This window comes from Dendrobates tinctorius, unplaced genomic scaffold (assembly GCF_039654945.1).
Source record: "Dendrobates tinctorius isolate UK_male_01 unplaced genomic scaffold, ASM3965494v1 ptg000098l, whole genome shotgun sequence".
Taxonomy (NCBI): Eukaryota; Metazoa; Chordata; class Amphibia; order Anura; family Dendrobatidae; genus Dendrobates; species Dendrobates tinctorius.
In genome coordinates, this window is record NW_027361766.1 from 25,219,415 (window position 1) to 25,232,381 (window position 12,967).

A 12,967-nucleotide genomic window follows, 5' to 3' on the forward strand; every position below is an offset into this window, starting at 1 on the left:
CCCTCTACTTCACCTGCCGAGGAGCCGGCGCCATACATATTGGACAGTTGGCCGAGCCCGCCAATATTGATGGGTTTGGCTGACATTAATCTAATCTGAATTTAATAGCATGTGTATATACACAGTATACATTGACTTCTGTGTGTTCTCTCATGCGAGAGAATTGGGCCAAGTATGCTAATGACTCCCGGCTCAAATTCTGAGTTTGATCCAAGTGTCTTCTTACTGTGACCCCATTCTCTTGCACAGGTGTGGAAAAGAAAGGGAACTTAATTTCTCCATCGTCCCTCTGCACGTACATCAGATTGCACTTGGATATTATACACTCTCCCATAGACTTGAATGGGTGCTGCAATTTATTTTTTTATTTTTTGCCCCTCATTGTGAATTGGCATGAGAAAATAATCGCAAATCTGCGCTGCCCCATAGTATAACATTGGGCTGAGTGCTATGCCATAAAACATGAGAGAGCACTCAGCCGAGTTATACGCTGGTGTGAACAAGCCCTAAGATTCATACACGCCAACAGTTATATTTTTTTTTTAATGACTTTTATACTTGCTAGACTATGAAAAGGCCAACGTTTCTACAAATTAGTTTAAAAATAGGAGTTTCTGAGATTTTTGTAGGGTGATCCTGGACACAACACAAGCTGGTCATACATATTCCCTGGTATTTAGTCCAAATGTTAGTGTCCCGACACAACTGTCGGGTGACCTGGGACCAGGGGCTCCTTTTCTGGCCCTAACACTAGGGGGTGCTTTAGCTCACCCTGTTCCCTGGGATACTTCAGATGGTGAAGATGTCCGGGCCTCCGCCCTTGCTCTGTCTCCTAAATTAGCCCCACCCAGGCAGAAGGGGGCGCTACTGTGCACCGCAGTACACCAACCCGACAAACTTGGACAAAGACAAGGGGAAACTGAAAACTACACACACACACACACACACACACACACACACACACACACACACACACACACACACACACACACACACACACACACACACACACACACACAAAATATTCACTCACATATAACAGAGGAATCCACCAGGGTGTGCAGGAAGGGGAAAAAAGCAAAAATAGGAAATGATAAGAAATTGCCAAGCGTACAAACCAAACAGTTGCTTATAACTCCTCCAGCTCTCCTCCTCATACCAACTTCTCTCCCTCCTTTAGTCATGCAGCAAAAGGCTATCTATGACGAGGATTAGTAATAGAGCCCAGATTATATAGGGAAAAGGAGTGGCCAAGGCTAGTTTCACATTTGCGTATGGAGGAGCTGCGGTTGTCTGCGGACTTCCTCTGTGAAGCTCCGCCCACGGCCGCAACTCCTCCGGTCAGCTCCGCCTACGTCCCCAAACTTCTGCATGCGACCTGCGTATCCTATCTTTAACATTGGGTACGCAGGTCGTGTGGATGTATGTGGATGCCTCCACGTGAATTGTTTTGATGCGTTTGACGCGGGTCGCTGCATCGTCATGTTGGAATTTTATGCAGACACCGCATCATAAAAACGACGCATGTGGATGCATCTGCATACATCCGCACGACCTGCGTACCCAATGTTAAAGATAGGGTACGCAGGCTGCATGCAGAAGTATGATGATGTAGGCGGAGCTGACCGGAGGAGGTGTGGCCGTGGATGGAGCTTCATAGAGGAAGTCCGCAGATGGCTGCAGCTCCTCCATACGCAAATGTGAACCTAGCCTAACTGAGCACAGCTGAACACAGGAATCTCCAACATGGCCGATTAACCCCTCTTCTGCTCGAAGAAATAAACACGTTTAATAAGCCGGAGAAGTGCTTCTTCTCAGCGCCGGAGTAGGAGCAACCAGACGCTGCGGTCATCTGGCTCATTTCCGTCACGGTAACCCCGTGACAATGAGTTTGAGGGTAAGGTTGCTCGGAGGATCTGTATATAAACTTTGGAGTACTTATAGCAAGGCTACACATTTGTTAAATGAGATCTAATTCCCCCTTCTTCTTTGCACAGTTACAGTATACATGGCTGCTCCATGACTGGTATAGAAGTGGCATATTGAAGTCCTGAATAATGTGATTGTATACAAGCATATGATGAGACCTTTTCTACTCCTCTATACGCATAGTGTATGTAAAGAGTCTGTCATACCAATAAATATTCTATTCTCTTAATATATCATAAAGAATTTACAATATTTTCCATTCATGTGCTCAATTAAAATGCAATCTGTCACCATTTTTTTGCTGATGTAATCTGAAAGCAGCATAATGTAAAGGTTGAGACCCTGATTCCAGTGATGTCACTTGCTGGTTTACAAGCTGTCATATTAATATAATCATTGTTTTCTCTTCTGCAGATCTGTATAACCCCGCCCATACCACTAGTTAACAGCTTTCTGTGTACTCTGCACATTGACAGTCACTAATCAATGTGGCGGCAGGGCTGCACAGAGCAGTTGACTAAAAGAGGCACAGGACAGCTATTCCTAGTGACAATCTGCTGATCAAAACACTGATTTTATTGAAACTGTAACACACAGCCCAGTAAGTGTCACATCACTGGAATTGGGCTCCCCACCTCATACATCATGCTGCTCTTAGATTAGATAGCAAAACCTGCTGACAGAATCCCTATAAACAAAGTTAAGACTTGCATAGTACATAGTATGGCGCCACCTGGTGTTCACAGTGTTAAGCCATGTGCACATCCACCTTCTAAGCTGATTTCTGGTGGACATCCATGGTCAGTCAATCTCCCCAGGCCATTTCTTTGAATAGTGATCCAATGCAGCCAATCAAAATAGTTTTATTTTTTGCTTGTCAACGAAGGACCTGTCCCTGAAAATAGCTTTGCAGTATAAATGAGATGACTTAATAATGAAGTAATAAGGAAACAAAAATCATGTCGGCTGCCAGTGGGGGAAGGAGACTGATTCTGTATGCAGCCTGCTCCCTGCAGTACAGATTAACAACAGCATCAAAGAGAGGAGCAAAAATGATGGCAATGTTTTTTTTTTTATGCTAATAAAACATAACGTTAAAAATTACTATTATCAGACTTTTTGATGTGAAAATGATTTGTGAGATGGCCCTTTACAAACAATTGAGGAAAAATGACCAATGCAGATTAATTTAGCCCTCCGCGTGCCATCTATATAAATAGCTCCTCCATCCTAAAGTCGGCATTTACATGCAGAAATATCTTGCTGGGAATAGAAGTCCCTACTGTTCCCCATAATGGAGTTTACCGTATGAATTCCATTAACATGCAACTATCATTACAATTGTGGTTATCGGATGATCCACGCGGGTGAGTAATGGCTGAAGACGCTTCTCTAATATTGCTATGATCTGATGGTCTTGGTTAGTCATTTCCCCAAAAAATCCTTGGTATTAATCCAGCAATATATGTAGACCATATGTAATGTTAGAAAAACCGTGCCCCACTAGTGATTAGGCCGCCTTCTGTAGCCCGAGGCCGGCTGCTGACGGAAAATCCCCCTGTGTCTCTGCTTCATCAGGTTCTTGCATCACACGGTGGCAAGCGCTTTCATCAACTGGGTGTTACATATTGCTGCTTTGGTTTATCCGCTCCCCTTTAAATAATACTTAAAGAAACACTGCATATACACGGCAATGACCTGTGCAGTGCCAGAGGGGGAGGTTCATGGTGCAAGAATTCTCTTCGGTGGTCTTTTGATTTTCTGTATCAAACACCCCTCCTCCAAATGTTTCACTGAACTGTGCATTAAAAGGGTTTATTCACCTTTTGGGGACAATTTTTTAATACATTTTTTAAGTAAAATCATATTTGTACTTGGATTTCTTTAAAGATGTTGCACTGTTTACTTCAGCCTCGGTGTTGCACTGTCTATTGCAGCTGCAGGATAAGTTAAAGGGAGTCTGTCATTAGGATCAACCCTCCCATTTATGAGTAAAGCTGGAGTCACACATAGCGACTTACCAGCGATCCCGACATCGATATCAACGTGTCAGGATCGCTGGTGAGTCGCTATGTGATCGCTGGTGAGCTGTCACACAGACAGCTTCACCAGCGATCAGCACAGCGACGCCGAGCGCGCGGCACCGCTGTGTTCGTTAGTTACCAGCGCAGCGCGCTGATGCAGGGAGCTGGTAACTATGGTACACATCGGGTATCCAAGGAACGTGCGTCCCTTAGATACCCGATGTGTACGTCAGTTACCAGCTCCCTGCATCAGCGCACTGGTAACTAATGTACAAATCGGGTTTCTAAGGGACGCAAGTCCCTTGGATACCCGATGTGTATGTTAGTTACCAGCTGATCGCTGGTCTCCCGCCTGTCACGCAGCAATGAGTGCTGGCCAGCGGGAGATAAGCGACGAAAGAAATGTCCAGAGGTTTCTTGCAGCGATCAGCGATACTGGCAGGGGGGCCGGTCGCTGATCGCTGTCACACACAGCGATCTCGCTGGTGAGATCGCTGTTGTGTCACAAAACTTGTGACTCAGCAGCGATCTCTCTAGCGAGATCGCTATGTGTGACGGGGCGTTAAGTTATAGGACGCTGAATAAAATGACATCTTGGTATTTGCAATCTGATGTCTTGTTCCAGAGAAATCTCCATTTTTCTTAAAATGTAAATGAGCTGTTAAGATCTATGGGCCGGACATAGATCTCCCTGAGAATCTGCCTCCTGAGCTTATTATAAATGAAAGGGGCATTACTAGTGTGAGACATGTAATGACTGACAGTCTGCTTTCCTAATCTACATGTCTCATACTGATAATGCCCCCTTTCATTTAAAATAAGCTCAGGAGGCAGATTCTCAGGGATATCAATGTCCAGCCCATAGAGATAATTTGTACATATAAGAAAGGTGTGGATTTATCTGCAATAAGATATTGGATCAAAGGTATCGTTTTATTCAGCTTTCTATGACTTGCATGCCCCTATGGACTGCTTGGGAGGGTTGATCCTACTTACAGATGCCTTTTTAAATAAGGATCCATCAGTGAGCTTGTTCTGACATCCTCATTGGAGAGCTTCTAACTTTTTTTTTTATTTATCAGTCTTTTTTAGGATTCTTTTAGCAGAGGGTGGGAATTCAATTTTCCCAATGGGCCACATGAGAGACAGTGACTGTTGTGGAGGGCCGAACAAATAGATTGAAATTAATTCTGCTCAATGTTAATATTAACATACAGTACATATTAATATCAAATAATTAGAATATATTAATATTTATATTGAGTAGAATTAAGTATGCTGACATCCTCCTATATACCGTATGAGCCCACACACAGCTCCCTATATACAGCATGATCCCCCATATAGCCTACTACATATATTATGACCCCTCACATAGCCTCCTATATACAGTATGATTCCCCCCATATAGCCTACTATATGGAGTATGATCCCTCACATAGCCTCCTATATACCGTATGAGCCCACACACAGCTCCCTATATACAGCATGATCCCCCATATAGCCTTCTATATATAGTATGATCCCTCACGTAGCTTCCTATATACATTATGATCCCTCATATAGCCTACTACATATATTATGACCCCTGACATAGCCTCCTATATACAGTATGATTCCCCCCATATAGCCTACTACATATATTATGATCCCTCACATAGCCTCCTATATACCGTATGAGCCCACACACAGCTCCCTATATACAGCATGATCCCCCATATAGCCTTCTATATATAGTATGATCCCTCACGTAGCTTCCTATGTACATTATGATCCCTCATATAGCCTACTACATATATTATGACCCCTGACATAGCCTCCTATATACAGTATGATTCCCCCCATATAGCCTACTATATGGAGTATGATCCCTCACATATCCTCCTATATACAGTATGAGCCCCCATATAGCCTACTATATAGTATGATCCCCACATAGCCTGATATATACAGTATGAACCCCCACACACCCTCTTATATACATACAAACATCCCATACACTTGGAACAGCCACAGGGCCGGATGTGGCCCGCGGGCCACAGTTTGTCCACCTCTGCTCCAAGCTGACTTTTGACCACAGACCACACAAAGTCAAATGTGCAGGGAAATGAAGAGCCTGTAAATGCCAAAATGCAAAATTTTAAAGGAACTTAATTGCATTAATTAAATACTGATATAATTTATTCCTCTAGTGTTCCCTTTAAATTTATAGAGGGTCCATGATAGTAGGATAAATGTGAATTTAACTTTGTATTTGATATACTTGACAGTGAATTTTGCTTGAAATGGATTTGATGAAAGTGTCCGCTGCTCCAGGTGGACAGGATGTTTTCTCCATTGGTGGAGAGGTGAGCAAATACTAGTACAGTCCTCTGTCATCGGTGTGAAGTCAGACACTGTAAAATGGAAGGATGCAAGATCACGGTTTACTCTTCCGGGTAGGGTTTTGTGTTTTAACTTTAGTGTTACATATACCTGGTCCCAAAAATGTGCAGTCCAATCATGGACTGGAGTCCTCCTCAAAGTCAATCATGCTACTAATAAATTACCTCAAATTAGAGATTCATCAAAATTTGTGGTGTTCTCACCAGTTTTGATTAGAGGGCATGTTTTAGTCTGAGACACCTGATTAATTAAGAGGCACTCACCACTTAAGCGTGCGTCATAAAAGTGGCATGTGCCTCCGTGCACCTTGCCACAACAAGCTCGAGTAAGATTTGAGACTTACTGTATACTGCAGTTCCTTGTGAGTTAGACAAGTGGGCGTCGTCATGCTCCATCCCTGACGTGAAAACATTTTTGCACCACCTTACTTTGTGCAAAAATTTTACGAGTTTTCAAAGTGTTTTACATCAGACTTCTGGCATAAACACTTTGATGAATCAGGGCCAAAGTACAGGAGTACATCTGTATTTCCCTGTCACCAGGTCACATGTGGCCAGATTTTAACCTTCTAAACCACCCTCTTATCTCCCACACTTACTAAAGTTTTTTTTTTTTTTTTTTGTTTTTTTTTTGCTGTTCTCTCTGCCTTTTCCCTTCCTATCCCTCCCATCCCTATAAATAATATAGTAAAAGATTAAGATAAGCTATAATCAAAAAATTTTTTTAAAAAAAATCTATTGAAACAGAAAAGCGGCCAGATTTTGCTTTGTTCCCGGAGTATTTCAGTTTTTGTTTTCTTTAGTTTCTTTTAATAAATCCAGCATGCCGTTTTACAGGTATGGGCTCTTAGTGCTGATTTTCATGGGCTTAATAAGGGGCCATTTATAGTAGGATTCTCTAGGGTTTGTCTTTAGCAGGGCTGTGGAGTCAGTAATCCAAACCTCCGACTCCTCAATTTCCATGGAACCGACTCCACCAAAATGGGCTCCGACTCCATGACTCCGACTCCACAGCCCTGGTCTTTAGGCTGCTGTGCATGATCACTGTGTCAGCTACACCCCCTTGTAAAAATTGGCATTAAATTAAAAGGCCCATAGCTATGAAACTGTATGGCGAATTTAAAAAAATAATTAAAATGGAGTAGCGGGAATGAAATATGAGCGAAAACTGCCTACATATAGAGAAGAGCTGTCCCAATGATCTCACAGACCTACACAGGTCCTATACACTTGGAGCTTCGTTTCTGTTGGTGACCCATTTTGAAGGGTTAAAAGGGATCTTTTAGCTTAGTTACTGCTTGACTTCCTTAAATATTGTGTAAATGGCTTCTTGTGGACTTCCTGGATGTATATGAAACCAAAAAAGGGGAAGAATGTGCGACTTGTAAAAACCAGAGCAAGCTCTGAGGAATAACACAGATTTCCTGACTTTTACTTGACGTGGTATATTCCAGACCAGATTTTTGGGGAATCAAACTGTGCGGCGACAAGTAATTACTACAGGATTTTTGAGCTTTTATAGCAAAACACCTGGTGGAAACATGAAATACTCTGCCTTATCTCAGCTCTAGGCTAAGGCCTATCAACAGTGTACTTTTTTTTTTTTTTTCCTAAAGTGCTACGGGGCCATTTGGAAAATTAGCATTTTTTTTTTTTTTTTCAAGCGCTAAAGTCACGATGTCAACTCAGTTATTAATATTCTCTTTCGAGGCAGTGACGCTGAGCCTGCAGATACATGTCTGCAAGTATCAATATGGCACATTTCTGGGCCTAGGCTTGCACTCATTGACAAATCCAGTGGCCTGAGCTAATATCCGAGGGACCAGTGATGCTATGAATTTGGGTTAGGAGACCCGCGGCTGCACCGTGATGTGTGTCCATTATACCGGCTCCGTAATGTGCCATTGTTACGCTACAGTCTCTCCGCCCACCCCCCATATGTATTGATTAAAGGTGGTCAATCCCAGCAATTATCTGATGTTTTTGTTCATGTCTGAAGCCGATGAATTCTGCCAGGGCGCAATCCACATTGTGTCCAAAGCTAATCTGTCTGCTTCATTGAAGTGAATAACTCTGTGGGGTTTTCGTCAAAGTGGTCAGCGAAAAGCTGTGTGCATGTGTAAAGATTAAGGCTACTTTCACACTTGCGTCGGTACGGGCCCGTTGCAATGCGTCGGGCCGACGTACCGACGCACGTTGTTAAAGATTTGCACAACGGGGGCAGCGGATGCAGTTTTTCAACGCATCTGCTGCCCCATTGTAATGTCCAGGGAGGAGGGGGCGGAGTTTCGGCCGCGCATGAGCGGTCGAAAATGGCGGACACGACGCTCAAAAAAAGTTACATGTAACATTTTTTTGTGCTTCACGGCCGCCAAAACACGACGCATCCGTCGCACGATGGATGCGACGTGTGGCCATACGTCGCAATGCATCGCTAATGCAAGTCTATGGAGAAAAAACGCATCCTGCGGGCAACTTTGCAGGATGCGTTTTTTCTCCAAAATGGCGCATTGCAACGTACGTCACACGACGCTAGTGTGAAAGTAGCCTAAGGCCACGGCCACACATTCAGTAATTGGTGAGTTTTTTACCTCAGTATTTGTAAACCAAAACCAGAGGTGGGTGATAAATACAAAAGTGTTGACGTGTTTCTACTTTTCCTCTGTCTGTTCCACTCCTGGCTTTGGCTTATAAACACTGAAGTAAAAAATGACCAAATACTGAACGTGTGAACGGGGCCTAAGGGACGTTTGCATGGCTCGACAGGCATCACTATGTGATTGCTGATCAGTAAGCTTTTACCAATCGATGGTCATTGAAACAGACCAAAGTAAACGATGCGCAGTCTATACTAGATCGCTCAGTGCGCACAGTCTGCCGTGGTTCTTGGCAGCACGAGTGCTGTTTACACAGTTCCACTTCCAAGAACTGTGATTTTTTTTTTTTTTTTTTTTCACTTCGCAAAAGATCATTTCAGCCATTTTTTTGTTCATTCATCGGGTGATTGACATCCTGTTTACAATGCAAGATTATGGTGAGACGAGCGTTTTTAACAAAGCTCATTCCCGATTATTTTGCAGTGTAAATGCAGGTTATAGATGATGTTGGAGAGTGCAAACAAACCCAGTTTTGGGGGACCATGTGACCATCTTAGATGTCTGGGGTCACTCCCAGCAATCCCTCAAATCAGGGTTCCCCAACCCCAGTCCTCAAGGCCCACCAACAGATCATGTTTTCAGGATTTCCTTAGTGTTGCTCAGGTGATAATTGCTTCACCTGTGCAATACTAAGGAAATCCTGAAAACATGACCTGTTGGTGGGCCTTGAGGACTGAGGTTGGGGAACCCTGCCTTAAATGAAGTCGGGTTGGAGGAAGAGTGACAGGCATTTTGAATTTTAACACTCAGTCCATTTATGTTTATGGAGGGTAAGCCTCCCTCTGCACTTGCATGCTCAGCCAAACTGAGCGTGCAGTGTATTGGGAATCAGGAGGAATAACTCCTTGGCCAAAGAGCTTTAGTCTACCAGCTGTTGAAGGTATAGGGCAAAAGCTAGAAATGAAAAAAATATTCATTGATCAGGAGGATGGGGGGGATGCCGCGTAGATGCGCTCCATAGATAATGTCATTACTGCTTGGCGCAGATCCCATATATACCGTATGCAATGTTCTGTAACAACCCAGAACCGGGGCGTGAAGGACCAGGACTCTTCATATTCTGTTCGCAATGCTTTTTGGCTGCGTTAGAATAATTTCTGTTTAATGTACATTTGGCCATACACATTCATAGACCTTTCTAATCTGCATCCTACAAATGACCTTAAATCTCTTCTCAAACAGCAGAATAAATCCCAAGCAGTTTAATTCACTCTTGACATCATGTGGGGGGATGGAGAATGTCACAGCCCACTGTAACTCAAATCCATTAATCCCCCCCCCCTTCAAAGTGCTTAGTGTGAAGTTTGCATTTAGTTGCCAGAGGTGACATTAACCCCTTCCTGTCCCCATTAGTTTTGACACTACATAATTTTTTTTTTTTTTGCAAAACCACAAACTTTATTTTGATAGGCCCTCAAAAGTTATAGCTCTATATTCTATTTTTGGGCCGCTGGTCTGAGGAACCTGAAGTAACAGCATTATTGCTCACTACAGCGCTGTTGACTTTAGTTGTTAGATATTTTTGGAGGCTTAATTTCTTTTTCAAACAGCTGATCATAGGAAGAGGTCACATTGTTACCTGGAGGTCTCCAAACTGCTCATTGGAGGCCGAGAAGAAATGTACTACTAATCTTCGGTCTATTTAACACCTTCTCTGTAGTGACGTGGTCTTTTCTACTTTGAATTATACGTATGCTTTTGTCCTCTTGAATGCAGGAAGGATCAGAATGTCCTGTCTCCAGTGACTTGTTGGAACCTGCTTCTCACGCAGGTGAAAAGAGAGAGCCGCGATCATGCCACATTAAGTGATATCTACTTGAATAACATCATCCCTCGATTTGGTCAAGTTGGTGAAGATTCTGGACGGCTATTTAAGAAGGTGAGACTATCTTTGTATAGATTTCCTACAGAACAGTAAATGTGACCAAAAACATGTCCTATTTAGGTTGTACTTCTCTAGCTTTCTATTCTGTTCTCTACTGGATTCATACAAACGTGTAAAGTGTTTTTTCAGCCACCTAAAATGTTTTTTTAAGTGGTTTTGAATTCTATAAAATAACACAAGGCATTATCCTCACCCTTCTGACGTGCCATCACTTGTCCATTCCCCTGACCATTTCTATTTTTCTGGGTCCAGTGATGCCATGTCAACCCACATGTGAGCGCTGCAGCCAATCGACGACTATAGAAGTGATAGCCCGATTTCAGAATTGTTCACCTATGAAATTGGCGCAAAATAACTCAAGATGTAGCATAAAGGAGGACCATTGTTTTATGTTATCAATGTGCTACTTCTTTTTCACCCTCCACTCTTCCTTCCAGTTTTTCTTTATTTTTATTTGCTTTATGCTCTCCTTAATTGTATCGAGCCCTCATCTAAATTCTTTTTTTGATCTTTTACCCCTTCATATCTGTTGTGCCAACTGTCACCACCAGACTGTTATTACCCATGCCAGGGGTGGCATGGCGGGCTGTGCCAGCTGTCATTTTGTCCTTGTTTCATTAATGTTAGTCTTGTGTGTATTAATCCTGGAGGTTCTGTACTGACATATCTTTAATTTTGGATGAAGTATGTGGTCACTGTCTGCTGCCGTTTTGTTCTCTGCTCTTGACAATGCAGTCCGGCCTTTGGATTATTGTATTTTTCGCTTATTTTGCTGATCGCTCTTGGCATCTTGTCTCATTTACTTGAACATTTAAAATTCATATCACATATTCAGTCAATAGCAGTTTGTTTGTTTGAAGTCAAATGCTTCAGTAATTGCAGCCACATTTACATCTGCATCTGCCTCGCTTGCATTTCAGTCTATTGTTTTTTTTTTTTTGTTTTTTTTTCAAGATCTTACATTTATGCTAGCTTGTATCTTGAAACGTCTGCAAGTGGGATGAGTAGTTAGAGCTTTAGAGCATGGTTTTTAATTTTTTTTTTTTTTTTCTTTCCAACAAAAAACTTTGTAAAAAAAAAAAAACATTATATAGCCAAATTTAGGCTACGTCAAAGGCCCCGTTACACATAACGATGTCCCAGCGATCCCACCAACGATCCAACATGGATGGGATCGCTGGGACATCGTTAGGCTGATCGCTGGTGAGCTGTCACATAGACAGCCCCTCCAGCGATCAGGACCAGCGAGCAAGCTGGTATCCAATGTAAACAGTGGGTATCAAAGAGCCGCGCGGCTCCTAGATACCCGCTGTTTGCATTGGAAACCAGCGTGCAGCGTCGCTGATCGTTGCGCGCTCTCTCTCTGTGTGTCTCTCTCTCTCTCTTTCCCCAGGCAGCGGTTCCTTTAAAATTCTTCCTTTGACGGATCCGTTAAAATAACGGTCCGGTGCCAAATGTTGTGGTCAGTACAGGAACGGATCCGTTATACGCCATTTTAGCGGATTTTGACTGACGAAAAAAACTGATGTGTGAAACAGGCCTAAGAGCTAATTTTTCTTTTTTGTCGTTAGCCCAAACATGTCCTGCTGATAATGGTGACTTCCAATTTGCCAAATGATTCATACATTTCCAAGAGGAATAATCGAGAGATGGCATAGTGCAGAGATCTAAGAAAAGAAAAAAAAATATCTAGGCCAAAAATTGAATGCCATTTCACTCGCTATCGCCCCAATTAGAAGGGTATCTTGTAAAAGGTTCTTAAAGTCTTCAGTGGGGGGGTCATGGTTTTTAAACCCTTTAGAAATGGCTCAAAGTTTTCCTTTCTGTCACTTACAGTGCCTTGCGAAAATATTTGGCTCCCTGGACCTTTTCAACCTTTTCCCACATATCATGCTTCAAACATAAAGATACCAAATGTAAATTTTTGGTGACCAATCAACAAGTGGGACACAATTGTGAAGTTGAACGAAATTTATTGGTTATTTTAAATTTTTGTGGAAATTCAAAAACTGGAAAGTGGGGCGTGCAATATTATTCGGCCCCTTTAACTTAATACTTTGTTGCGCCACCTTTTGCTGCGATTACAGC

General features: G+C 42.7%; 1 protein-coding gene across 4 annotated transcripts in view; it reads left to right on the top strand.

Annotated features, from left to right (window-relative positions):
• The window catches only part of SRGAP2 (SLIT-ROBO Rho GTPase activating protein 2), a 157,341-nt gene that overhangs the window by 66,405 nt on the left and 77,969 nt on the right, over window positions 1-12,967 (top strand). For all 4 annotated transcript variants that reach the window (XM_073587243.1, XM_073587242.1, XM_073587244.1 and 1 more), the window contains exon 4: window positions 10,711-10,873. In XM_073587243.1, coding sequence (XP_073443344.1) covers window positions 10,711-10,873 — 163 coding nt within the window. The remainder of the gene's footprint in view (window positions 1-10,710; window positions 10,874-12,967) is intronic.